The 27,512-nt window shown below is 50.8% G+C and overlaps 2 protein-coding genes across 4 annotated transcripts; both read right to left on the reverse strand.

The window, feature by feature from the left end:
* Positions 1-1,962: 1,962 nt before the first annotated feature.
* On the reverse strand, positions 1,963-11,456 carry LOC125414992 (lymphocyte antigen 6E-like). Its single transcript, XM_048457087.3, has 3 exons — positions 10,185-11,456; positions 6,659-6,757; positions 1,963-3,575 (listed from the first exon to the last, which is right to left on the reverse strand). Exons 1-3 carry the CDS (start codon positions 10,234-10,236, stop codon positions 3,364-3,366), a joined length of 363 nt encoding a protein of 120 aa, XP_048313044.1. The 5' UTR covers positions 10,237-11,456; the 3' UTR covers positions 1,963-3,363.
* A 12,586-nt stretch (positions 11,457-24,042) lies between these two features.
* LOC148118936 (lymphocyte antigen 6K-like) lies at positions 24,043-26,945 on the reverse strand. 3 transcript variants are annotated; one of them, XM_087898707.1, is made up of 5 exons: positions 26,801-26,945; positions 26,416-26,498; positions 25,520-25,621; positions 24,398-24,440; positions 24,043-24,318 (listed from the first exon to the last, which is right to left on the reverse strand). In XM_087898707.1, exons 2-5 carry the CDS (start codon positions 26,477-26,479, stop codon positions 24,066-24,068), a joined length of 462 nt encoding a protein of 153 aa, XP_087754833.1. In that variant the 5' UTR covers positions 26,480-26,498; positions 26,801-26,945; the 3' UTR covers positions 24,043-24,065. The 3 variants fall into 3 exon arrangements, with proteins under 3 accessions (XP_087754833.1, XP_087754834.1, XP_087754832.1); XM_087898708.1 differs by having other exon boundaries at positions 24,043-24,295; positions 26,801-26,944; XM_087898706.1 differs by having other exon boundaries at positions 24,043-24,440.
* Between the last annotated feature and the right edge of the window lie 567 nt (positions 26,946-27,512).

The raw sequence follows: 27,512 nt of genomic DNA on the forward strand, positions 1-27,512 counted from the left end.
AACAGTGAGGAAAGGGTAGGTCCTTGGGGTGCAGAGATGCCAGTGCCCAGAGTGGAGAATGCATCGTGCAAGGTCAGATGGCCAACTAGACAGATGCAAAGGACACAGACAGCACTGCCTTCATTCCAGAACTCTCCATTAGATGTCACAATGGATTTAACTCCAGAGCCGGCTTTCCATTTCTGGCTCTACTAGTCTGAGCCCTGGGGAGTTCTAACTGCTTCTTCCCCATCCCAGCCTCTGTTGCGCTGGAGAGCCAACGCTTCCACAGTGCCAACAGGGACACTCCCTGTGTGTGTCAACCTCCACCTACACCATCTCCAGATCCTGGGCCCCCTACCCGACTGTCTCTACCTTCCTGCCAAGCCCATGTCTCCCAAGTTGGAGGGCTGTGGCTATATCCTCAGTGCCACCATTGTTCCTTCCTTTCTTTCCTAGAGCCAAGGTCCTGGCCCTAGGCATTGCTGGATGGAGTCCCTCTCTTGCTGACCTAGTGCTCTTAGGGTCAAGCCCAGTCCTCTTTACCCTGCCCATGAATACCGCCTGGGCTGCTCACTCCACTTTCCAGGGGCTCCACCTTCTCACCTCCTGCAGGCCCCCCAAGCCTTTTCCAAGCCTTGCACGTCACTGTGGATCAGGAACTCCGGTGTTTTCCCACAGCAGTCCGGATCACTCTGTCCCTGCAGGCCTGTTCCTCCCTCTGCTTTAGCAATCCCTGACATGGATTTGTAGTTTTGATGGCAGTCAGGTGCCATCTATTGCCACAGGGCAGGGATGAGTCTACTGCCACTAAGGGATCCAGATGTGGCAGGGGGCCTGTTTTTAGGAGGCTCCTCAGGTGTGCTGGCTCCAGATCCGTGGGCACTCTGAGGAGTGGAGAGAGCTCGGGTTGACTACACCATCTACCTCCTCAGGAGTCATAAAAGTTGGTTGGGGAACTCCAGAAAGCTCTGTGCACAACTACTTCCTCCTCTGAGACCAAGAAGGGTTCTTAGCTGGTAACAACCTGTTCCCCTGCCCTGCCCAGCTTTTGAAAGCAGAACCCTGGGATGTGGCACTTACAGCCACACTGCGGGGACTGGCTGCCACGAAGGATGAGGCCCATCTAGTTAGACTGTGGGAAAGCTGGTCAGACAGTAGAGAGCCCCAGGTTTCTCGATGACTGCCTCTCATAACCCTAGACCTCCAGACTCCATAGAAGTGGGCTGGCCACGCAAGGAAGGCACACTGAGAGGTTCAGAGGATGAGGAGTGTTCTGGTTCCGGGGGGGGGGGGGGGAATCTTGTGCAGCATCCTCAGCTCACCCACGGTGTCATCCTCCCCCACCTTTCCTACATTCCACAGCATCAGGTGTTTGATGAGGTGGAGGTCTCTCTCCACTGCCCTAGCTTGCTGCTCTCCAAACCATTGCCCAGCCCATACTTCTGATGTGGCCTGTCTTTGAGGGCATGTGAAGCAGGGCACTTGAGCCTAGACACTAAGAGACTGTGACTCCATGAAGCTAGGAGGTGTCTTTTGGGATGTGCAAAGACATACAGGGAGGTAGAGAGGCTCTGGGGGTCAGCGGGAGGTAACAAGCAGTGAATGGGTGGAAGTGTCCCAGCTGGCGGCCTAGGGATGCAGCGGGTGAGGAAAGGGAGGCCGAGCTCTGTTTCTGAAGTATGGATGCAGTGGGATCAGACGGGCCTCGGCCCTAGGCATCGCTGGGTGGAGTCCCTCTCCCGCTGACCTAGTGCTCTCAGGGTCAAGCCCAGTCCCCCTTTCCCTGCCCATGAATACCACCTGGGCTGCTCACTCCACTTTCCACTGACCCTTTCCAGGGGCTCCACCTCCTCTGCTCCTGCAGACCCTCCAAGCCACTTCCAAGCCTTGAGTATAATATGTCACTGTGGCTGCCTTGACCTTCTTACCATTGATGAACTGGATCTTGAGCTGCGAACCAAAATAAACTCTTTCTCCGGCTTCTCTTGTCAGGGCAGTTTATTGCAGTGATGGGAGAAGACCAGCAGGGGGCGGGGAACAAAACTCTCCTGAGATGAAGGACTCTGGCTTCACCCTTTAAGAAGAGCCCCTGGGAAGACGTGGTATTGGGTGGCCTCAGAGTTGTGGTGATTGTCCATAGGATGAGGGTTTCCCGTGCCACCAACCAGGGGTATGGACTTGTGGGGTCCTGGGGTTACTGGGAAGGGTGTGAGCATCTTGTGACATCACAACTCAGAAGGACTTTCAGGGGACCCCTGTGAGTCTCCCCACTTGGGGTGTGGTAGAAGTCTGTTTTCTCTGTCTTGGCTATTGAGACTCAGTATAGACACAGCAGGGTGGAAAGCAAAGGCACCACTCCGGTATCCAGGCTTCTGCATTAAAAATTCCACCTGGCCCTCTCCCAAGTGCCCCTGCCTGCTTCTGAGGCTGAGGCTGACCAAGGACCAGGAATCCCCGAGACCCAACATCTTGGACCAAGTGACTTGCACATTTACTTTTCTCTTAGGACAGCATCAGGGAAGGGGTGGCAAGACGGCACTTCCAGGGAGACAAAGCAATTTCCCCATGCTCACAGGGCATGGCCACCCACTCTAACGCCTGACACTAAGCCAAAGGTGATCAGCCTCACCTGCCCCCTCCACACACAGTGGGCAGTCAGGAACCTTTTAACAGTTTGTGTTCAGCAGGACAGAAACTAGCTGGGTCCCTGCGCTGGAGAACTTGGCTAACAGATAGAAATCCCGGAAGACCCTATTAGGCAGATTTTGATGAATCTGTACAACTAGATGCATGGGTGTGTATGTATGTGTGGATGGATGGATGGATGGATGGATGGATGAGTAAATGGATGGATGGACAGAGATAATATTGGTGGCCATAGAGTACAAAGAGCTGGAAGGATCCAGTTCCCAAGCCTTTCAAACATGATACCATGCCAGGGTCACTTCACACATAAAAGAGGCACAGGGGTTCAGATGGCCATGTACAGGGTCCTGTCAGTCAAGGAGAGTGTAATACAAATGCCAAGCCTAATGTTTGTTGGATGCTTCTGAAATGAGGGTGGAGAGCATTGGGGGAGACCCACTGAGGATTGCTGGGTACTCTCATGACTCAGCAAAGGACTGAGGTCTCATAGAAGCGGGGGGGGGGGGCGGTCTTGGGAAGGTGTGCCCTTGTGCCCTGTTGGAGGATTCTCTGAGTCAGGAGGAGAGCTGAAACCTCTGGGGGCAGGTGCTGCTACTTCCTCTCTGTGCCAGAAGGGAAGACCGAGTGTGTCTTGGGGGAAGTAGGAAGAGATATTTACAGCCTGGCTGGGTGCATGTAGGACGCTGCTGAGGCTGCAAACGGACCCCTGACGATAGGGAAAGGCCAGCCAGGCCCTCACCAGGCAGCTCGGAGCAGCGCCCACAGTAGGCTGACAGAGGCACTGGCCCATAGGGCCCCAAGGCTACTGGTCAGGCCTGAAGCAGCGCTGCGGTTGCACTGGTTGCCCTCACAACAGAAGACAGACAAGGCACGGCCGTCGGAAGACACGGTGCTGTTGGGGCAGGTTGGCGCGCAGGACTTCATGACCAGGATGCCACCAGGGTTGGCTGTGGAAACAGGAGGAATGGTCATGGACACTGTGGCCACAGTCCCCACAGCTGTCACTACCCAGACAGTTCTCAGGGGACAGGCAGCCTGAGGCCACATGCTTTGAGGTAATTCCTGGGACTCTGAGTGTTTGAGGTGGCAGCTTGGGGGTGTCCCAGAGAATCTTGTGAATGGATTGTCCTTCCTCAGTGACTGTGGGGAACATGTCTTCTTTATGATGGACTGGATTTTGCGACATCTGAGGTCAGGGACTGATTTGAAGACTCCTCCCTCCCTCAGTCTCTGGGTTCCTCAGCTCCCTCTATTTTCCCTTTCCTGAGAGATGTCTGGTCTATGTCTCTTTTCCCTCACCCCTTTCTTCTCATTTTCTTCAGGACTTCAGACACCAGAAGACAGGCTTGGGCCCCACTTAACTCTTACACCTTTTGGGACTGGGATAGACTAGACAAGGCTGAGTGACCATGGCTCCCCGGCCTGCACAGCATCCCCTAGATTTCACAATTCTTGGGGAAATTAGAGGCAGGGCTTGCAATGACCCCTGGGAGAGGAGTTGAGCTGAGTTGAGGGCGTCTCAGGAAGTATCACTGGGCAAGACTTGCTCTCTGTCTGTCTGCCCATAAGGGGGACGAGTTGCTTTGTGTTTACACACACATAGTGGGGACTGCAGAACTCTTGAGAACCCAAGACCCTAGGAAAAGTAAGTAGCTTCCCTTAATTTGCACTGTTCAGAGGTTCTGTGGGCAGGGGCCTCTAGTCTGCAGTTAGCCCAGACTCTGAGGTGGCATAACTATCTCAAGGTGTTTGATTTTTTTTCTATGCTTCGGTTTCCCCACCTAGACAACACAGAACAAAGGTGGAATTAGCCTTTGCCTCAGCCCTTCTTTAGGATAATGAGGAATTCGTGGATCGTTTGAGAGCTGTGCTGGTGTACGGGGAATAAGGGTACACGTTAATCATTAGTTGGCAGTAGTCGGTGGCCGAGCTGGTACCACATCTGCCACATCTGAATAATCTTTTCCTGGGAATGGAGGCTCAGAGTTGATTGTAGCCGCTCCTGGACAAAAGAGAACCCCATCCCCTGGCAGGCGCTGCTAGTGGCTGCTACTTTGCAGGCCCAGGAAGTGTTGTGCAGACACAGCCTCCTGCAGGGGTAAAAGGGACGCTAGACTTCATCATATCTTGCAGTAAATGCCCAGTCCTAAAGCAGGGACCTTTGTTGACCCAGATGCAGCAGAAGAGAAGCAGCCTCGGTGATTGTGTGTGAACACCATGTGGGAGATATGGACACCGTGGCACCCTCATCTGCCCAGGGTTTAGAGAAAGATGGTTCTGGCACTAGGAATCAGTCTGTTCTCTCTCCCTGGAAATGCAGCCGCTCGGGGAAGAGCCACAAGGGGTTGACACACAGGGCCAGCAGCAGGCCACTAATGTCCTCGCACCCCTTTACCTGCTCACCTTGGGGCCGGGAAGATCCTTGGCCTGCCCATGTCACTTCACTGGACAGGGGCAGAACAGATGCCTCTTTACACCTACAGTGACTCTCCTACCCAGAGCTCTTGTCCCCAACCCAGGTTGCTTCTCCAGGGAACTTCCTGCTGTCTTCTGAAGGCTGTCTTTCAACTATACTTGTCTTTGAGGCCCTGGAATACAGGGATGGTTCCATGTATCTCAGTGTCCCTATATTTGGCAGACACCTAGGGAGATGGATGAACAGACAATAGGCCAGATAGACACATGCTCAGCAAGGGGCAAGGACAGGTGGGATCCCAGGAGTGCCTGAGAGAAGCTCTTGTGCGGGGATGAGCTTTGGGGAGCTCCGATTCCTGGGTACCTCCAGGCACTCACTGTTTTCTGTCTTTGCTTCAGCAGGGCCCCTCTGCTTAGGTCTTTGTTGGCTTTTGGTACTTGATGCAACACTCACCTGTTGCTGGGCAACGATCCCATCCTCACTGTTCTTTCTTGCCTTGTGCCCTGGGCAATGGCTGGACCTGCATCCCACTAGCTGTTCGCCTCTTGCAGCACCACTGTGGTTTAACCAAGGGCAGCTGCCTCTGGGCAGGATGCTCCTCTGCAGAGGAGGCAGCGGAGGAGTATATGGTGTTTCCTCCTAGAGCCCCAGTGTCAGTCAACACACGAACCAGCCAGGGTATGGACAGGAGTATCACACAGGGTCTGCACTGGGTGAGTGCATGACTACCAGACAGGACACTGCCTCTTTATCAAAATAGGGACAGCTCCAAGTATGTCCTAGAAGTGCCTGTGTCTCCGGGGATTAGTGGGTAATTGTTCTGATGGGCAGACCAGGGCCACTGTGAAGTCACTGGTTTCCTTCTGCTCCTACCGGCACAGGATCGTGGAAGAAGCTGCCTAGTGACCATAGCAACTTCCCCTCACCAGGGCAAGTGGCCTCATGACCCAGTTCCAATGTCAGCAGCCAAGAGAGTACCCCCAAGCCCTTCTAGACCTAGAGGTGACACTGTCCACCCAGGCCCTCAGAGTCTGAAAGGTTTGCCAGCCTCTCTGATATGTCCATGCTTTCTTCTGGGACCACTTCAGATAAGTGACTCCCTGTCCCCAGCTATACCAGCACCAAGCCTGAACCCCATCACAGCCACCATCACAGCCCAATACACAAACAAGCTCTAGGCCCAAGCTCAGCCCCATTGCTCAGAGGAGAACCAGAGAGATGTACAGTGGGATATAAAAGAGAGGGCCTGGCCTGGGAAAGGAGAGTCAGCTGCAGGATAGAATTCTAGAGTCATGGCAGGGCACCTAGGGGCAGAGATTATAGCCAGCGGATTGGAGACAGGGATCTGGGTGAGTAGGAAAGGTCCAGAGGGGCCTGTAATAGCCGGGTGTGGTGTCAGTATCTTCCACATGTCAGCCTCTCTCCAACCCTCCTCTCACCTCATCTTTAGCCTAGTTTAAACTGCCAACTAGAGAATGACGGTGTCCCTAGGGTCTGGAGGGGGGATACCAAGGGCTCCTGATGTAGAGGACGGGAAGAGGTCAAAGGGGGCCAGAAAGTGCTTCTGCAGTGCCGGTGGGGCGGGATGGGGCCTGCGTGGCCCAGGGTACTCACTGGCCCGAGTGATCACACAGAACTTGTCCGTCAAGGCGCACTCCACGAGAGACTCGCAGTTCTCGTGCCCACAGCACACATGGCAGTGCAGGGCCCGGGCTGGGGGGAAGCACAGGCCATCAGTCTGGGCTGGGGCTGGGGCTACGTGCCCAGCTGATCCTTCCCTCCCTCCAGGAGTTCCCCCAGTACCCCCTCTGGGAGGGTCTAAGAAGCTAGGAACTTCATGGTAGTGATTCTGACAGCTCCTCCCTATGTCCCCTCTGGATCAAAGTGACAGCCTGAGTGACAGGCAGGTGTCAGGTGTGGTAGCATGCTACCCTCAGGCTAGACTCAAAGGTCTGCTGCCTAAAGCTTCCCTGGCACTACTAACTTCCAACTTCTCTGCTTCTCTGCTCTGTTAAGGAGACAGGGGACGTTAGTGAAGAGCCTTTGCAGCTAAACCAGAGAGAGATCAGATGGGTATATGTATGTGTATATAGATATACGAGAAGGTGGGTGGATGGATGGGTGGGAGGATGGATGGCTGTATCACTGCATGAGTAGATGGATGGGTGGAAGGATGAGTGGCTTGAAGCATGGATGCCTAGATAGGCAAATGGATGGATGGAAGGGTGTGTGGTTATATGTCTAGATGAAGAGATGAGTGAGTGGTTGCGTGTGGGAGTGGATGAGCAGAGAAATGGATGGAGAGGTGGAGGAGCAGATGTATGAGCAGTTGGTAGTGAAAGGGTGCATGGGTGGATGGGTAGATGGGTTCATGGGAAGGGAAAATGGATGTTTAGATAGATATATAGGTGGATTGATGGGTAGGTGCATGAACGGAGGAGCAAAGATGGAAGGCATAGAGGATGGAGCAGTCGGAAGCACTATAAAGAGGGCTAATTTAGAATTTCTAATTCTCACTATCCCTACTGTGATCCATAGGTGTCCTCACCTATAACGTGGGAATAATAGTGTTCTTGGTTTTCTCAGATGATAAAATGACAGAATTCATAATGCACATGGCCCCTAACCCTTCCTTCCTAGATGACTGAAGTGAGCTCCAAGGGCTAATGACAGCTGGCTTCCCCACCAGGGCAGGCTGGCTCTAATGACTTTGTGTCTCTAAGCATCAGGAGATACTTAGACGCTGTTCCTCTGGAGGGAAGGAACATCCTGGTCCTGCCCCATTCTGCCTAAGGCCTGCTGGTAGCTCACACCTCCAGGCTGAAGGCAGAAGCTTCAGCAAAGGACGACTGCCAGTCCTAGGGAGTGGGCAGCCTCCAGAGATAGGTGGTCCCAGATGCGGTGTCACTGGCCACAGCTTCCAAACACAAAAACTGACAGACCCTTAAGAGAACACAGGCTACCTAGACATGACTGACTCAGTGAGTAGCGAGTCTCCTGTAAGAGCAACTGGGGCCGAAGGCACAATGACTACTCCATGGTCACTCCTGAGAGGTGCCATGGTTTGTGAGATGGTAGGATAGAGCCCCACATCCGAGCCCACATAGGTGGATTTCTAGATGTGGTTGGGGAGAGTTGCTTTGGTCAAAGATGTGGGACTGCAGAGACAAGGCCAGTTTGAAGGGTTGCAAGGACCCTTTAGCTGCAGCAAGACATGCTAGGGGTTCTGGTGCAGAGGTGAAGCTACTGGAGGTGTCTTTGTGGTCAGACCTTGGGAGCAGTGTCCTGCCCTGCAAGGAGTGTTCTTTAAAGAGTATGAAATAGCAGATGTGTTCGGAAGAAGTGTCTTACAGTGGAGTGTCCTGAGGGGTTTCCCTGTAAGGGTGTCCAGTAACAGGTGTCCTTGGCAACGCACACCTGCTTAGAGGGAGTTAGATGATCACACCTCCCACTGAATCATCAGTGTTGAAGCTGTGGTGGCCCTGTGTTGAGGGTTGGGAGGTGTCTGTAACACTCCTTTCTGGGAGAAGAGATACACATTTCTCAGGTTAGGGACTCTGGAATTCTCAAGAAAAAAATTGGCTTTCTCATTGGCAACATCTCCTGCTTATCCTCTCTCACCTCAGACAGTACATCTGCATACTAGTCCCCAGTCCTGTTTGGCTGGGGACACTCTCCTAAGTTATTCTAGATAAGGACCTCATATTACCTCCATTTCCTCACTGTGGTCCCCAGAGACCCTCTGCCCTAGGAGCTGAGGAGAGTTCCTGGGTTGTTCTCCTTAAGCCTTCAGAGCCCCAATAAGTTTCCAGCAGGCAAGATTCTGCAAGAATTTGGACTAGACCATTGAAGAAGAAAAAGAAGAAAAAAGAATAAGAAGAAAAAGAAGAAGAAGAGAAGAAGGAGGAGGAGGAGGATGAAGAGAAGAAGAAGAAGAAGAAGAAGAAGAAGAAGAAGAAGAAGAAGGAGGAGGAGGAGGAGGAGGAGGAGGAGGAGGAGGAGGAGGAGGAGGAGGAGGAGGAGGAGGAGGAGGAGAAGAAGGAGAAGAAGGAGAAGAAGGAGAAGAAGGAGAAGAAGGAGAAGAAGGAGAAGAAGAGAAGAAGAAGAAGAAGAAGAAGAAGAAGAAGAAGAAGAAGAAGAAGAAGAAGAAGAAGAAGAAGAAGAAGAAGAAGAAGAAGAAGAAGAAGAAGAAAGATCCTGCAAGAATGCTATAAGGTCAACCTCCGAGGAAAGCTGAGCCTTGAGGACAAAAGTGACCCAGCCAGTCAGTGTCCCCACCTTCTGACTCAGTCCTCCCACCCTCCTGCCTTGTAGCTGCTTCCTGCCTCCAGGGCTGTAGTTCCTGATTGGTGTCCCTGATCTGGGGTCTCTCTACATCTTTGTCTCCGTGTGTTCTAAGCAATTCCACCCAACCTGACCCTGACCGCCTTCCTGTTCTCAGGCCGTCCTCCAGGTCTCGCCCAGTGCCCTTCACCTGCCTTTCCACCTCCCTATGTGGGCACCTGAGGAAGGCTAGTCTGCTGTGCAAGGCCCTTTTCCTTTTCCCTCCGCCTCCTCCCCACGCTCAGGGGAAGCTGATGGGGTTAATTATCCAGGAGATGATAATTATTCCACTGATAATCACAGGCTGAAGCACATTCCTCCCACCCCCGGCTTCATTTCTGTCCCTAAACCAGGTCATCAGGGTCAGGGCAGAGTGTGTTGGAGGGGTTGACCCATTCCACGCAATCTATCTTGCCCCTGTCCTTCCTTCCTTTCTTAGCACCAAGAATCCTGTATCCCCGAGCACCTCATTCTGGAAAGAGGGAGGAAAGTTGGCCATTCTCGCTAAATCCCAGGTTTCAGTACTCACAAGCGGTACCCAGGGTACCTCCCCTTCATGCATCTCTGGCTTCTCTCCATAATTTTTATACCCCTCCCCGCCACACACCAAAAGCCGGAAAGGTACCACATAATATCTAAAGGGAAGAGGTTTCCGAGTCTGACTGGGCAGGAGCCACCATAGAAGCCTCTTCCACATTCCCTGCAGCCTCCTCATCAGTCCAGTGCCCCAGCTCAGAAGGCTCCCCCGCCCCATGCTCCTGAACGCTTCCCAGAGGCTGCCTGTCTCCCTTCAAACTGGGTGCAGCCGGTGCCTTACCCAGAGAAGCACATACAACAGCCAGCAGCAGCAGCACCAGGAAGGTCCTCATCGTGGTCCTCCAGCAACTGGCAGCCACCAGGGAGAGGGCGCCTTTATAAGTCCGGTGGGTGTCTAGGGGAACCTGGTAATTTGGCTGGAGGATGAGCTTGGGGTGGCAGGACTGGCCTGACTCATGGCCCCCAGGCTCCCGCAACCCCACCTCCAAGGTGCCCCTTGACCTGCCACTTTGGTCCTGAGCCAGAAGCCTCCTCTTCCGGCAATTACCAGGAGACCCCAGTCACACCAGAGAAAAGGGGTCTGCAGTGGCAGCCATGTCTTGTAGTCTGAGAAGAATGCGGCTTCTCTGAGTATCCCAGCCCCTCTCTTCTGCCTTCTCCCTCACATCCGGCAGTCAGAGAGATGCCAAACCCAATGTAATGGAAGGAACTGGGGTATCCTGGGCTGAATCTGGCCCCTTCACAATCTCATTGTGTGCACAGTTCCTGAGGACCAGCTCAAAAGGTTGATTCTAACTTGGAGCTCAGGGCTGAGGCTCTGCCACTTAGAGGCTGATCTAGGTCAGGGAATTCCATCAGGGCAGAGACTAGGTGTGCTGACAGTCTGGTGCAGATGCCATCCCTGAATCTGGCTCCCACCATGGGAGCTGTGCAATGCCCAGTGTTCCCAGGAGAGACGGGAAATGACTTGTACTTATATTATGGGGTCCTGCTGGAGTCTGAGAGATGGGAGCTCACATTTCCTACTAGCTCTCCTGTCCCAGCCTATGGCTGCCCTGCCCAGGCCTCCCCTTGCCCAAACGTCTTGGTGCCCCCTGACTTTTTGTGCCTGTCCAAGTGGATTTTTGACTCCCTTAGCCCATAGTATGGGCCATGCCTCTACCTTCAGACCCTCATCCAGTCTTAGCCTTGTGCCCAGAACACACCCCTTCAGGCAAATCACCTTTCAAACATTCTTCTTAGCTCCTCCCTGACCTATGTCTAGGAGGTGCCCACATAGCCCCTGAACCCTTTCTAGAGGTCTAGAAGTCCAAGGGCATCTTTTCTGTCTCCCTTGAGTCTGGATAAAGATCCCGGGGGCCTCACTGGACAGTGAGTGACAAAGGGTAGTGGTCAAGCCGAGGGGGGAGGGCAAGGCGGCACACCCAGGAAAGGGAGACTGCTCCTGGGAGCAGGGAAGGGACTCTCTGCCCAGCACCAGGGTGACAGAGTCAGAATCTGACCTTACACCATGTTCTATGGGCAGCTTCGCAGTCTTATCTGAGTGGTTTCTCAGATTCTTTCAAACTTCTGTGGCTTGGGGCATGCTTGTTCCCATTTTTCTCTGCCTCCAAATGGCAAAGAGGAACTGACCTCTGTCAGGAGCCCACAAAGTGCCCTGTGAGGGCTGTTGGGGGGGGGTCCTCATCTCTGACCAGCTCACTGTCGCAAAGTCCTTGATGGGCCACACACATCAAAGGTGGTGTTGGCTGTGACCTTGGTGTCCCCCAGCCGCCGTTCTGCTTACTGACACCATCACCTCATGTAGCCTCTGAGCCTGGGACTTCCCAGGTATGGGAAGAACTGGGAATGAGCTTTCAGGGCCCAGGTGCACATAGCAGCCTCAGCCCTCCCTGGTCCGGAGCTGGGACCCAGCCTCCTGGGATGCCATCAAGCTATCCGCCAAGTCTGGGGGTCTCCTTGCTCTGCTAACCAGGCAACTAGGAGTGGTGTGATGGACCAAACCTGATGCTAACCAGAGGGCATGGACCCCAGTCCTTGCCCTAGAGAAAAAGAGGTAGGCCCAAGGCTGTACCCACAGGCTTAACAGTTCCTGTGGGTGGACCCCAGATGGGCACCTCCGTGCAGGAGACAAATTACCTCCAGAAATATGTAAGTTTCCATGGATACCTCAAGTGATTTGATAGGACAACCCTGTTCTCTCTCCTCCCAACCTTGAGAGACTTGCTTCTTAGCCTCTCTCCATCCCTGTACCTATGAGGTTATGGGGCTCTGTGTGAAAGAGCGGGGGAAGGAGCTTGAGCAGCAGAGACATGAGAAGTAGGCAAAACTGACACCCTTTCTCTAGACAACGAGTCAGCTTCTCAGTACCAGGCTGGGAACCCTTAATGCGGAATGCAGGCACAGGGGCTTGGGATGGTGTCTGTGTGCACATGCGTGGCAGGACCCACATTAACAGAAGTGATCATGGTCAGATGGCAGCTGAGCCAGGGGCCAGGGGCCCTTCCTGGAGAAGCTGCAAGGCATATGCCCTCTGAAGTGTGAGTGGAATCTTGAAAGTAGAAAACTAGCCAGTGTGACCCAGAAAGCGAACAAGAATCTCATGGCTTCCAAGAGCTCTGTGCTGGCAATGTCAGCTGGATTGAACGGGCTGGCTCTTAAGTCAGGGTCGCTGATTTGGAGATCTGCGGGTACAGGGTGTCCGCTAAGAGGGAACTGATGAATTCTGACCCCAACCAATCAAAGGGCTTTTAAAGGGTAAAGGTACTGTAGCCTCCATAGGGTGAGGTGCCACACTGTCCCCCGGTGGGAAGAGGAGAGCCATAGGGTAGGAGCTGCTGGGGTTGAGCTGGAGTTACGCAGAGGCTGCAGCTGTCTGTGAAGACCTCTTGTTAAGCTAATGAACCTCCTGAATCCCACTCTCATGCAGCTGGGTGGGTGCTAGTTATAGCTTGGGCTCTCCTAGCTGGCCCATAATTAACACTTATCTTTCTAGCCTGGCATTAGCCTCCACTCCCAGATGCCAATAGGGGACAGGGCTTCCACTCCTGGGAAGTACGGGGCAGATGAAAGAACTTGGCATGGGCCAACCATCTCTGCTAGTCCTGAGGAGTTTAAGCCCACTTCAGAAGAATTCTGTGTCCCTGTCAAGAGCCCAAGACCTCCCTGTGACTCAAGGACCTAGGTCTGTTTTGTATCCTCTGGGGACCCTGGCTTTCTTCTCTTCCACGTTGCTTTTCCTACCCGTGCTGAGGGCTTGGTAGAGTAGCCGGCTCACAGCGTCTGAACTCACTCCGTGAGAACCAGGCTGGAGACCCGGCACAGCCACACAGAGCTTTATTCCACATGCTAGCTTCAAAGGTTTAAAGCCCTTATGTAAGATAACATGGTGTTTGTGTATGGCCCGTGTCTGCCCACTGGTTCACAATAAATTATCCCCCAGTTGCTTAGAATGTCCCACCCAGTGTAAAAGCTGTGAAAATTGCTTTACCTTGTTAAGGGAGCAGCAACAAAGAGGGAGGTCTGGTTGTTCAGACAGATACCCCTCCCCATGACACACTCCCCCACCCAAGAGTTTTGGTCCAGGTGAGTTGGATGCATGGAGGTAAAGCCTGTGGACACCGATAGTGAGGGCCAAGGGTCGGCCCTTTATAAACTACAACACAGGCTCTTGTGTGCCCACAGTTCTTCTGCCTGCCACCTGTGGAGCCCCAAACACACCCCCAGACCTCTCTGTACCCTTTGGACCTGCTGGGGCTCTTCTCAGGTGTAGTTGGCAGGAGAAAGTGGGCACCTGAGCAGAGGGACCTCACCTAGCTAGTCAAAGATCTGGAATCCAGTCAGCACAGAATTCCTGTTTCTTCCTGAGGTATAAACTGAGCCTGAGGGAGTTGGGGCCTTCAGCTAGCAGGTAGGTCCAGGGATAGGAACTTGAGGAGGTGAGCTTAGTAGGGAGGTTCCTGTGTTAAGGTACAGCACAGGGGAGTACTCAGTACTCAGGAAAGTAGGACAGCTTGGGAGGGGCAGGGTCTATCCTGGGATCAGTTAAAGTGAGTTCAGGAGGCTTTTCCTCAGTGGAGAGACAGGGTCTTGGGGAATACCTACGGTCAGACACTTGAGCTCATATGTACCCACACTGTGGGGTGTTATGTCTGTCACCAGTTTGCCAAAACCTTCTCTGTATTCTGAAAGATTAAGATCAATAATCATACTGACGGCAAACAGAAGGTGCGCAGGTTTGACTGCGAGACTGACCCCTAGGCAAACGGGCAGCAATACTGCTCTGAGATGAGAGAAGTGAGATTTCTGGGAGGAACGGCTGATCTAGAGGTCAGACAGGGCAGACTGTGATACGCACAAGACACTTTGATTCGGACATCTGTTTTCAGATGTAATTCACCTGCCCGTGATTTACCCCTTCAGTCTCTTGGGTAGCCACAGCTCTCTCCAACATCTGTGTCTGCCCTGGAAACACATCCTGTCCCATCAACAGCCCCCCACCTCAGCCCCTGGAAGCAGACCCATGGCCTACTTTGTATCCCTCAGAATGTGCCTCTTCTGAATGTTGGAACCATACAACACATGAATTTTGGTTCAGCCATGTTGCAATATGTGTTAACACACCAATCCTTTTTGTAACAGAGTAATCTTCCCTCAGTAAACTGGGCCACACTGCACATGCCATGAGCCAGCTGGCGAACATAAAGTGATGCAGCATCATGAGGGACCAGCAGTTAAGAAAATGATTTTTTAAAAAAGACTTGGTGTGGTGGCCTCTTTCGACGCTCTCAGTACTTGGGAGGCTCCTGTTTCTAATCCTAGGGTATAGCTCAGTGGCAGATCATTTGCTTAGCATGTACAAGGCCCAAGAGCCAATTCCCCGTACTGAACAAAATGACAAACAACAAACAAACAGAGGGGGAGATAAAATCTACACATGAAAATTCCACATGAGTTACCTGGTTTTGTGGCATCCTGCCCCGGAAAGAGCAGAGCTCGGGTGGTATCTCGGTGGTGGCGGCATTGATGGTTGTGCTCTAAAGAACACGCCGCAGAAACCCCGAAGACCAGCACCTGGGGGCTTCTGGTATCTGGGGACCTAGATCAACGCCACTGTGAAAAGCCTTGCAAATAAGGAGCCATCAGAACAGGCACATTTCTTCTGCTTCTTCCTATCTCCTCAAAAACCTCCCCCCCCCCCAGTCCAACCATCCCACCACACTGAGGGACATTCCGCTGTTTGTCAGTTCTGGCAGTGGACCAGATCCTAGGAAGCCAAGCAACATCTCCGGGCACCTCTGTTCTGATGACTGTTAGGGGCCCTCAATAGCATTCTGGAGCAGAAAAGGGACATTTAACGAAAACCAAAGAAAACTGCGTAAAAACATAGGCCAATACTAACCTTAATGAAGATCACAGGAATCTAAGACACGGGAGGAGGGAAAGCTGAGGGCAGGGAACGTTGGGAACCAAGTAGTTACGCTGTCTTTGTGAATCGACAACCATTACCAAAGGGAAAGTTGACATTAAAATATCGCAATGCATACGGAAGGCCAGGGACTCAAGGTGTGTTGTGTCCTCAAGTGAGCTATGGGGCAATCACCACCCTTCCTGTAGTCAAACAGGCCAGAGTGGGAGCAGCTGCGGCCCCGGCTGCCAGAAGACGCCTGGGGAATGGTTTTGTTTTGCAGGCAGCGACAGAATCTTTCAAGCAAGTTGAAGAAGGCAAAGAAATTGTTTGTTTTAGCAGATAAGATGCTGAGATAATGAAGCAAAGGCCACAATTCAGGTCACCGCTCATTAATCCATAATGAATATCTTGACTTCCAGAGATGCTTGAACCTGAGACTCAGGCACACTGGCCCTGACCTTGGTTACACCCTAAACTCCTGTCCTGGTCACCACTGAGCTCTGACCTTGGTCAGACTCTGAGTTCTTTTGCTAGTCACAGACTGGCCCTGATCCTTGTCCCACAGAGCCCTGGCCTAGATCATGGAGATTAAGAGATGTCATCTCAGATCTCAGAACCAAGCTTGGGAGAAACGAAAAGTGTATAGAGTACCCCACAAAAGGCTAAAAAAAGCAGCCGTGATTTAGATTATGAGTTTGGTTGAAAGTTAGGCAGTCAAGGGTATCCTGGCCAACCTTGTTCCATCCCCTCCTCTCCTTCTCAAACAATCTTGGTTGCCTTCTGTCTTCCTGTAAGGGTGCACGCCAGGTTCCCCCAGCCCATCTTGGGGGATCCTGCCTTGGTTCCAGGTTTACTCAATGCTACAGTTGCTATACTGGCTCCTGCCTGTACAGGCATGTTTGGCTACCCACTCCCTCAGTATCACTGGCTCCTGGTGGGGAGACAGGGGCGGGGAGGCAAGAACACAGATAATTCGTTTCGGGTGCCTGGGGCAACTGGCTGTACCAGTCTTGCTCCTGACTGGGAAGTAGCTGGTATTTTTTGCAGGAGACAGCTATTTAAACAAGGGCATTCTGCCTGCCCTCCCAGTTCCCAGCAGTTTTTGGGGTGACCTGACAGTTGCCTGATACACAGGCTGTTCTTCAGGGTATAGAATTTGGTGAGTGAGGTTGTGTCTTAGGGGGCATTTGCCTGAGTTCTTTTCTCAGGTCATGGTACCCATCATGGTTCTTTCCCCACTGCCAGATAAAAATGTTGGCACCTTCTGGGCAGGGTGCCAGGTTTTCGTGCTTAGGGCAGGTGGTGCCACCAGAGTACAGGCTCCCTCTAGCACCCCCTGCTGGCCGAACAGAAGCATGGCTTGTAGAGATGTTGCCTGAAACAAGCCCAAAGGCTGAATCTAGAGCTTGGCCATCAGACCCCTAACTGGGCAACTATGGCTCCTTCAAGTTTCTGGAGTGAAGTGGACAAACGTCCCAGCTACTGCCCCTTTGGTGCCCCCAAGGGCTTTGTTCATTGACTTTACATCACTGTGGCAAAACGTCAGAAACAAACCACTCAAGAGAGCAAAGGGTTGTTTTGGCTTTACCATTTCAGTTATTGGTCACTTGGCCAGAGGGCAACACAGGGGTCTATGGCAAGATAAAATCATGGCAGAAAGGTACAGTGGATGAAGACCACCCACCTCTTGGAGACAAGGAAAATAGGGGGACATATGAGAAAAGGGCGTGGGGACCCCTCAAAAGCATCCCTCAGTGACCTCCTAACAGTTCATTTAACTGTGAACATATCAGCAGATTAATCAGTGATGAAGCTGAAATACCCATGATCCAGTCCACTTACCACTAGCCGGGGACCAAGCCTTTAGCACATGAGCCTTTGGGGAGTGCTTTGCATCCAAACAATTTCAGTCCCTTCAAAACTTTGAGCGTATGACTGCCCATGCATCCATCTCTGGACAACCGGCCAGAGCCCCAGGGGTCTGTCCAACATCTCAGAGGGTCCCGCTTTCCAGGGACCTCTCTTTTGTATCCACCAGTCCTGCATCATGGCCCCACAGAACTCACCCTCACACCCTCCCATCTTTCAGAAGAGTTTTTCCAAAATGCTCTTGCAGCTGAATCCTGGCACTTGGGTATGAACCAACATAAAGGGATATCATATCCTATGTCTCTATGCAGGGAGAAGCCCACCTTGTCTTCTGCCCCACGGACTCTGCGCATGGGCGTAGAGGAAAGTTCTTGTCACCATTTCAACCAATTACTCATTCACACGTGACCACACACTCAAACATGCAGACACGTTCACCACACCACACGCATGTACACGGGTGCATGCACGTGTGTGCACACACACATGCAATCTCTTACACATGAACTGGAGATATAGCTCATTCTCAGTAGTTAAGAGCACTATTTGCTCTTCCAGAGGACCCAGGATTGGTCCCAGCACCCACATGGCAGCTCACAGCTCTCTGTTTCTTCAGTTGCAGTCAATCAGATGCTTCTTTTGACCTCCATGGTAAGGCACACATGTGGTACATAGACAGACACATAAAAATAAATAAATTTCTAAAAACTCCTACACATGTAATACATCCACACATGCATGCACACAGTCACACATGCACACAAACTGGGATACTCCTATTTACACACAATTGACTGTTACCTATTGTGGTTGTTTAAAAAAAAACAAAGGGAGAGGCACTATTGGGAGGTGTGACTTTGTTGGAATAGGTGTGGCCTTGTTGGAGGAAGTGTGTCACTGTGGGAGTGGGCTTTGAGGTCTCCTATGCTTAAGCTACACCCAGTGAGACAGCTCACTTCCTGTTGTCTGCAGATCAAGATGTAGAACTCTCCGTTCCTTCTCCAGCATCATATCTGCCTGTGAGCTGCCATGTCCGGCCACAATGATAAGGAATGAAATCTCTGAAACTGTAAGGCAGCATCAATTGAATGTTTTCCTTCATTAGAGTTGCGGTGTCATGTGTCACAGCAATAGGAACTCCGACTGAGACATCTGTGCACTCAGATACACCCCAAAACCTTGCACATGCTCTGCCATACATTCATGTTCAGCATTTGTACAGGGATATACCTATACAGGCATACATATGCAAATACAAGATATAGTCTCACACACAGATACACGCATATACACACACCCTTGCACAATGCACATGCTGACATAGATTTTCATAGTCAACAACATGTGCTCATGCACACATGACACATGTAATTTGTTCACAAAACATGTGTATGTTTACAAGTGCACTCTATACTCATTAATTCATGCATATGTTCACATGTACACCATGCCAACATACTTTATCAGGCACCCTTTGCATAAGAATACATCTCACTCACTGACCTGCTGGCAGGTCCAGCTGCCTTACCTCGGACCCATTTGTCACACAGGGAAGAAGACTGACATCTCATTGGCTGCAGCACACTTGAGAGGCGAGGACAGGCCACACATGAATGTCATCCAAGGATCAGCCTACCACAGACTTCCTCTGTTTATCTCCTTGACGTCTGGGAAAGGGGAACCTTAATTGAGAAAATGCTTCCATCCGACCACCCTGTCTATGGGGTATTTTTTTTCTTTTCTTTTTGTTGGTTAATGACTGATATGAGAGGGCTCAGTTCCTTGTGGGCAGTGCCACTTCACTCTCCCCATGCAGATGGTCCTATTAGGTATAAAAAAGCAGGCTGAGCAAGTCACAAGGAACAAGCCAGTAAGCAGCATTCCTCTATTATCTCTGCTTCAGTTCCTGCCCCCAAGTTCCAGCCTTGACTTCTTAGCATGGCTTTCTTTAATGAAGAATGGTGAGCCTTAGGATAAAGTCAACCCTTTCCCACACAAGCTGCTTTTAGTTCTTATTTCTATCATAGCAATAGAAATGAAGATGCTGCAGAAATAGGCAGATGCTGAAATCAGGTCTTCACTGCTTTTTAATTGTCTAGACATAAGAAGGTAATTGGGAACTGGGGCGATGGCTCAATTCATAAAATGCCTGCAACACAGCCTGAGCACCATTGTCCAAGCTGTGTTAGGTGCACATCTGTAACTGCCACATGAGTAGGATGGAGACTGGGAATCCCAAGAGCTCATTGGTCAGACAGACTCACTGAATCAGAGAGCTTTTGTTAGAGACTGTTTTTAAATGTAAAGTAGAGGGGCTGGAGAGTAGGTGAAAGCACTTACAGCTATTGCAAAGGACTGGCAAGACAATGAGCAGAATTCCTCCAAGGTCTCTGTTTCAGTTATTGCCTCAAGGTTCCTGCCTTGTATTTTTGCCCTGAATTCCTTCATAAGGACTGTAAGCTGTAAGGCAAAATTAACCCCTCCCTCCTCAGGTTGATTTTGGCCAGTTTTCATCACAGCAATAGGAAGAGAACCAATACACTCACTAAACCATATCCCCAGTGTCTACATTAATTTCTGCACCTAGGGTTTATCAGACAGAACCAAAACAGAAAATAGAAATCTCACACATTATCCTGGATTCTCACTAGGAACTTCTTTCTTTTCTCGTGCACAGCCTGTGTCTGTGTCTGTGCATGGCATGTGCTCCCCTTATTTTATTGTTTATTTTGGGATGTCTCCTCCTAAACTTTTCATTTGTGCTTCCATTTTAGTTTCCCGTCTTTCAGAGCAGTGCCACCGGCCTCCTCCACGTGACACCACAGAGCCTGAGAAAGCAGACTGTCAGGAGGTAGCTGCCAGCTTCCAGAGGTAGGTGACCAGGGCCAGGCACCATAATTCATATATCATCATCATTTTTAGATTTATGGTTTTATTTTATGCTTCTGACATGCACAGAACAGATTGGCATATAGTTGAAATGCATTTTAAATGTTCTTCACTGGATGATTTTAGTAGTTTACAACAGGGATTTTCTGAGCCATTGCTGCAGTGTGCATGTCTGGATCTCTGAAGAATTCAAGCAGAAGCCCAACGTCATGGTCAAGGAGCTAAACAGAGGAAGTCTGTGGTAGGTGGGTAAGCCACACAGGCCATCTCCTGTGAATGAGAAGCCAATCTAAAAGGCATGAAGGGAGAGCCCGGGCCCATTGATCCCTCTACTATGTGTGGACACATAGAAGGTGACAGCCATGAAGGAGACCTCTCAATAAGACATTACATCTTAGACTTTGCCCCCAATCTTAGACTTCCCAGACACATATTTGCAGGCATTAAATATCTAATATTTATAAATTGTACACCCTGAGGAATGTTGTTATAGTAACCCAAAGTGATTCAAGCAGCAATCTGGTGAGATATCTTGTTGGAAACAGGCAAACAATAACAACAACAACACCCAACTCTTCTTGTGGTTCTAATTCTATTTTCCTTATTGGCTAAGTCCTTCATCTTAACGCTCTGTGCCATGGAGATAACTCTTGTTTATTCTGGTTTTGATTCATGTGGATTATTTTAATCCTCCAGCACTAATTCTGGTGTTTGTTCTAGGCTTCATGGGGTAACTCTTATCACATTGTTGATGTTTCCATCAGCTCTTAGATCTCTCAGGTTAAAAGTCACATAAAGGGACTGATGACATTCCTTTGTGTGTTTGCTTTTCTGAGGCTGGATCTTACGTTGTAGTCCTGGCTGACCTCAAACTCTCTGTAGACCAGGCTGGCCTCAAACTCCTAGAGCTCTGCCTTCTTCTGTGTCTTAGTTGCTGTCTATTGCCACGAAGAAACACGACGACAAAGGCAACTACTAAAGGAGCCAATTCACTGGGGGTTCGCTTACAACCTCAGAGGGTGAATGCCTGAGCTTCAGGGTGGGAAGCTCAGCAGCAGCAGGCATGGTGCTGAGCAGAAGCTGAGAGCTTATATCTCATGAACAGGCAAGAGGCAGAGCAAGGGAGACAGCATGGTGGGTGGGGCTTTTGAGACATCAAGGCTGCCTCCAGTGGCACACCTCTAACAAAGCCACACTTCATAATCCTTCCAAAAGAGCGCCACCAAGTGGGGAGCAAGCATTCAACTATATGAGGGGCTCATGCTCATCAAACCACCACAGACTTCCTCTGTTGGAGGCTGTGGTTGAGGACATGGACCACCACACCCAGCCTAGCAATAGTCTTCCTTTTTATAGTCTTCTTTATAAAAGAGTTATGTCTCTTTATTTCATGTGTAAGAGTGTTTGGCCTGCATGTATCTGTGTACCACATACATGCAATGGCAGAAGAGGGTTCCTACCCCGGAACTGGAGCTACAGGAAGTGAGGGAGAAGAATGCTGGTGCTCTCCTTGCTTTCTCCTTTTATGCAGTCCTGGACCCCAACCCATGGAACGGAGCTGCTACATGTAAGTTAGTTCTTTTTATCTCAATTTTTCTAATTTAGAAAACTTCTCACAGAGATTTATCTTCTAGACGATCATGGATCCTGTCAAGTTGACAGTATGAACAGCCACACCCATGCACCCTGCCCCTTTGACTGCTCTTTTGAAACCAAGGACAGTTATTTCTTACTCTGTGGCCTTGTGGAGTGGCTCGCAGTGAGACACACATCAGCCACCTGCTTTCCACCACTGTCCATGGACAGTGACCAGGGAAAGTCTGAGTTCAGTGGCCTCCACAGTGCTGGGGTCCCTTATGACAGTTTCCTGCCTCCTACCCCATGACCTCCCTTCTCTCTTGCCCTTAAGGAATGTTCCAGTTTGCTATCATGCTACTCAAAGGCCAACCTCATTTGACTCTTGTTCTGAGACAACCAGAGAGACACAGAAACAAGCATAGTTTCCAAGCATGGTGGCTCACACCTGTAAACCTAGTACTTGGGCTGCTGAGGAAGGAGGGGCACAAGACTGAAGCTATCTTGGGCTAAATAACAAATTTCAAGCCTATCTTAGGTATAGAGGGAGACCTTATCTCAAGGAGATAGGGAGGGTCTTTCTCCTTTCCAGAGATCTAGTTTATCAGTGTCATTTACTGAACTTTGCCAACCCTCAATCCCCATCCCCCACCTCCAGGAGGTTTCTGTGTCCTCCCCATTGCTCTTACAGGCTGACTGGAGAATGTCCCCAGCCTTCTTGTGGTGTCTGGCCCAAGACTTGTCTGCTCCTGTACCAGTGGGGCGGTGTTTATTTGCTGTGAATGAGCTTTCTTCATATAAGGTAGCAGCCATCCTAATCCCTGATTTTCCCAAGCACTAACCTCTGCATCTCTTTCCTTCTGCGGAAACCTGTCTAGAAAGAGAATCTAACACTTGCAGACAGCATATGCTTACTTCATTCCAGCTCTTCATCCCTATGTCAGTCCAGTGCAATCACAAACACAACTCAGCTGCTGAAAACGGTTCTTCCTAATGTGGCTGGACGCTCAGCAATTTCAAACTGAAGCCATTTCTGTGTCTACTTTTACAGGCTGATTTTTCGCTAAAGATCACATCCATTTAAATAAACTCCAACAGGACTCTGCCATGTGGCCTAGTCTGCTTTCTGTTGCTGTGATAAACACCATGACCAAAAGCAGCTTGGTGAGGTAAAGGTTAAGTTCACTTTGCAGTTGTCCATCCTGTAGGGAAGGCAGGGACTCAAGGCAACAACCTCTAGAGGAAGGAGCTTAAGCAGAAACCAGGAAGGATGCCGGCTTCCTAGCTTGCTGCCTGTAGCTTGCCCATTTTGCTGATACAACCCAGGGTCCCATGGGTGGCACCACGCACAGTGGGATGGGCTTTCCCAAACAAGTCATTAATCAAAAAAAAAAAGTCTCCAAAAACTTTGTCATTGGCCAATCTGATGGAGGCATTTTCTCAATAGATGTCCCTCTTCCAAGGTGACAATTGGACAAATAAATTCAATCAACTAAAGAAACAAAAACCCTCCATAGGCCATTATATTAATTCTCCATATATGTTCACCCTCCCCCACCTGTTACTTCAGGGTGCTCAACTTTTCTCTGCCCTCACAAAAGTACACCTAAACTTCACCCCAGGGGTGTAGAAATGGCCTGGCTGTTGTTAGCAGGTGGTCAAGGGTTGGGTGTGAACTCAGAGCCTGTGATAGACAGATGATGTTAGAGGTCAACTCCAGTCCTGAAGATAATGTCCATCCCTCGAGGACCCTTCCTGATCCCTGTTCCCCAAATAGACTTTTACTCTGATGACAGAGATGCCTCAGAATCAGTACAGAGATTTTCTAGAAAGTTCTCCAGTGCTCTCCCTCCCAGCTGCCTAAGACCAGAAAGAAGATGGAGTATATAGGCAGGTACTCCTGCCCTGACAGGAGCTAAAATGCAGGGTGAGAAGTCCTTGTTTGGTAGAGGTCAGCTCCTATGGATGGCTGTAGCTCACTAGAAACACAGAGGACCTATTCCTGCTGCCATCTATCTGGCCCAATCTTCTGATGCCAGATCGATCCATGGGTGCAAATTTACAAATGGATGCACAGTGTCAGACAGTTGCATAGATGGCAGAGAGGAGATTTAACTTGAGGATGTTTGCTCCTGTTATTCCATCTTTCCCTTTGATCCTGGGTCCCGGTGCATGTTGTGTTTGTGGAGGAGGTGAGGGTTCCCTCTGCACCAGCTCAGAGGCACTCAAAGACACTCAAAGAGGTAGTGGATGGAAAAGGGAGGGGCAAGGGTTAATTTCAGAGGCACTGACCAGCAACTGGCTCTTATGGAAGGCAAGGAGCTGTTGGGCTGACAGCTATGGAGCCTGGCTTCCCACCTGCCCATCCAGAGATCACAGGACTCAAGCCAGCAGGTTAACGAAGGAAAACAAATTTAATCAGAAGGGTCCATCAGGGTCCAGGGAATTCGTGGCCCACAAGGCATGCTCCAGGGCCATCTGCAGCTTACAGCAGGCTGAGGTCTGCAAGCCCAGGAGCAGCAAGGACCATGAAGCCAGGCAGGAACAGCCCAGTGTATCTGTGTCTTCTCTCACTGGCTTTCCCGGGCTGCTCCTTGAACAGCCCAATATGCGGCCCAAACTCGTTACACAAGTTCCATTTGCAGCACCTTGAAAATAAGAAGGGCAAGGGCTTTTGGACCACAAAGGGCTTCGGCTGTGGCGGTCCAGCACGTGAGATAGGAGTTTCATCTAGATGTACTGGACAGTACCTGCTGCACTGCTTTGAAGACAGGTAGAAACGTTCATAGATTTCTAATAGGAAAGAAAGGAAAAGATATGATGAGCCCGAGGTCCTGATACCGGAGTCTCTCGGGGTTTTCTGCACACGCGAGACACCGTCAGAAATCCTCACTTAACGAGAGCATCAGTCGGAGGATCGGAGCCACCGCTCAGGAAGAAGTCCAGGCTGTTCCAGGGTGGACTGTGTGGGGCTCCACGTGCTATGGGGGTTTGTGCCTCTATTTGGAAACAGAGGATCCTTGATCCTCAACTTTTTTAAAACACAGAATTGCCTCCCGCAACTGAAACAGACAAGCAGATCGGAAGGAGTTCTGGCCATGCTGAGTGAGATCCAGCTGAGAGGCTAGTCTTTGAACATCATCTTGCACTGCACACAAGAGTTTTCTTCATATTAAGGAATAAAGTTCCAATTAGCTGAATCCAGTCCTGTCCACTGCTCCCCCATCCTACAAACTTCCCAGAACACAGAGAGACACACAGGGATTTGTGTGTGTGCTGGTGGTGATGGGGACTGAATTTGAATGCTCATGTTCTGAAAACCCTCATGTAGGTAGAATGGGATGGGTTCCCTAGATCCACTTTGGGAAGGAAGCCCTTCTAGTATCCAGAATTTCTGTAGCGAATCAAGGCGTGAGGAGTGGGGGGCTGAGTCAGTCTGCAAACACCTAAGCAATGGCCACTTCTTCAAGTGGATAAAGCTGTAACTGACCCTCATCAAACCTACCTAGATACTGGTCTCAGTATGGCCTTTGACATCATTAGAGTTCCGTTTCTTTTAAAGAGAAATAGAAGCAGACAAATCTCTATTCTTCTCCCAGCTCTCTAGTGTCCATGGCTGACTCCGTTGTTCCTGCCTGGCTCGTGCTTCCCCTGCACTCAGCCTGCACCTTCTGCTCATGACTTTGTTTTCATCATTTTTGTCTGTTGTTTTTTTTTTTGTGTGTGTGTGTTTGTGTGTGTGTGTGTGTGTTATTATTGTTAACTGTTGTTTTTGTTTTTTAAAGGTACGTTTGATTGACAGCTCCTATTCCCAACAGCATGTGTCCTGCCCACAGGATCCTAGGACGAACCCAGAATGAAGCAACACTTACTGACGGCAGCCATCATACAGAAAGGTTCCTCAGGTTTACACTCCGTTGGATTTGTGCAGTTAAAGCTGTTCTCTGCCTCACAGGAGTGACAGGAGAGTTTCTCTGAAGTGAGGGATTGGAAAAGAGAGAATGGGACCATTGTTCCTCCTGCAGCACCAAACCCGTCACCCAATTTCAAGCGGCGGCCAAGTCCAGTGAGCTCCTAACTCTCCCCATGCCCACTGTCTGTGCACGCCACCTAAGTTCTCAGCCTCCCTGTGGAGGCTCCCCCCCTTGTCCACTGGCTATTTCACTTGGTCCTTCACATCTGGGCACACTGCATGAACCCACGTTCTCAAACAGACACTCCTGAGTGTCCAGAAATACCAAAGGACATCCATTTCCACAGCCACCCTTTCTCCTGTCCCACCCGCCTTGTTTCCAGGTCCCTTCCTAGGTGGGCACTATAAACTCTCCTGCGTCAGACGGACTAGCACAGGTCCAGCTTGGGGAAGACAGTGGAGGCACCCTCTCCACTAATTCCCCATCCTCGGGCAGTGCTGAAGTTCCAAGGTTAGGGTGGCCTCGGTTTTCCAAACTACCTTCCAAGTAGGAGAGGTGGGAGAGGCAGACCAGGAGCCCCAGGGAATGAGTGCACAACTCTTGCCCCTAGTGGAAGTTCCTAATCAGAAGCACACCCTTGCTGGCCTTCACCAGCACACCTCAACCCCTCCATCCCCAGTAGGCCTACTCCCGCCCCCTCCCCCACTCTAGCCCCCCCACTCCCCACTGTAGCCTTCATAACATTGGGTCTCTCCTTCCTGGACTTTAGTGTGATCTATCACAGTGGGCTCCCTCTGGTGTCAGTAAGCTTCATCATCTTGGCTCTTCTAGGGGCACAGGGACGCAGCACTTACTTGCTTCTTGGGTCTGCACCAATGACAAGCCCATGGCTATGAGCAAGGCCAGTAGGACCACCATCTCCAGAGGGTGCCTGGTCCTGTCGAGGAGAGGAGTGGCTAGCTCTGCTCCCTGATGTCCCCGGTCTGCCTGTCACAGAAGCCTCCAGTCTCCTGGTCCAGAATCTGCTCCCACCTCCCCACCCTCCGGACTCCTGCTGCCCTCACCCCGTGTTCTCTCGCCCCACCCCCACCCCCGCGCCCCATGCACTCACACCTCAGAGAAACTTCCTCACACTTTTTGCCCCACAGAGTCTATGCTCTGGACCACTTGCTGATCTGAGAGATGAGCGGTTAATTAGTCTACAGCCCCAATCACACTCCCCTCCTCAGCAGTCCTTACCTCAGTGTGTCCAGGAGTCTTGGCTTCTGACTGGAGAGGTCTGAGAAGCAGCTGGTTTGGGGCCGCTCTCCTCACACACTGCCCCCTACAGGTGCCACTGGTGCTCCTTCTGGAACATTCCAGCCAGTCCCGCCAGAGAGGTTCAACCAGAGGGGGCGACTCAGGGTCTGTGTGAAACCTGGCAAACAGCGCCCTCTGCAGGAACCCACTGCAATCGTTCTTCACGCGGGAGGACCCTGCTCCCCTGGGAGCTGGGCCCCAGAGAGCCCCACTCTGACCTTCCTATGCCACCTGGGGCAGATGTGGTGCCAGAGTCTGTGTTCAGATTAGTTCCATGAGTGAATATCCACGCATAACCTGCAGGAGGGACTGGGTTTGGCACAAGAAGCGCTACTGGGGATTTGTCAGCCAGATGTCCCTTAGAGAATTCCAGCCAAACTCATTCCCGTTTCTCTTGCTCCCTTTTTACTTTACTTTCTCCTCACAAGCCTGTGATAATGTTCCTTATTTTTGTCACAGCTACATGTTTCCTGTATCCAAAATTTAACACGGTGTGTCCTTTAAAATAACAGTATTTTAAATGTTATCTGCAGTACTGAAGTATCTCGAATGTCACTCTCAGTGTATGAAAGTATCCACAAGGGCAGCATTGCTAGCAATGAGGTACAAAGTCAGAGGGTTAGTTGCATATGCAGCTTAGACCAGTTTTCTA

The sequence above is a fragment of the Myodes glareolus genome, chromosome 19 (genome assembly GCF_982192425.1).
Source record: "Myodes glareolus chromosome 19, mMyoGla1.1, whole genome shotgun sequence".
NCBI classification, from domain to species: Eukaryota; Metazoa; Chordata; class Mammalia; order Rodentia; family Cricetidae; genus Myodes; species Myodes glareolus.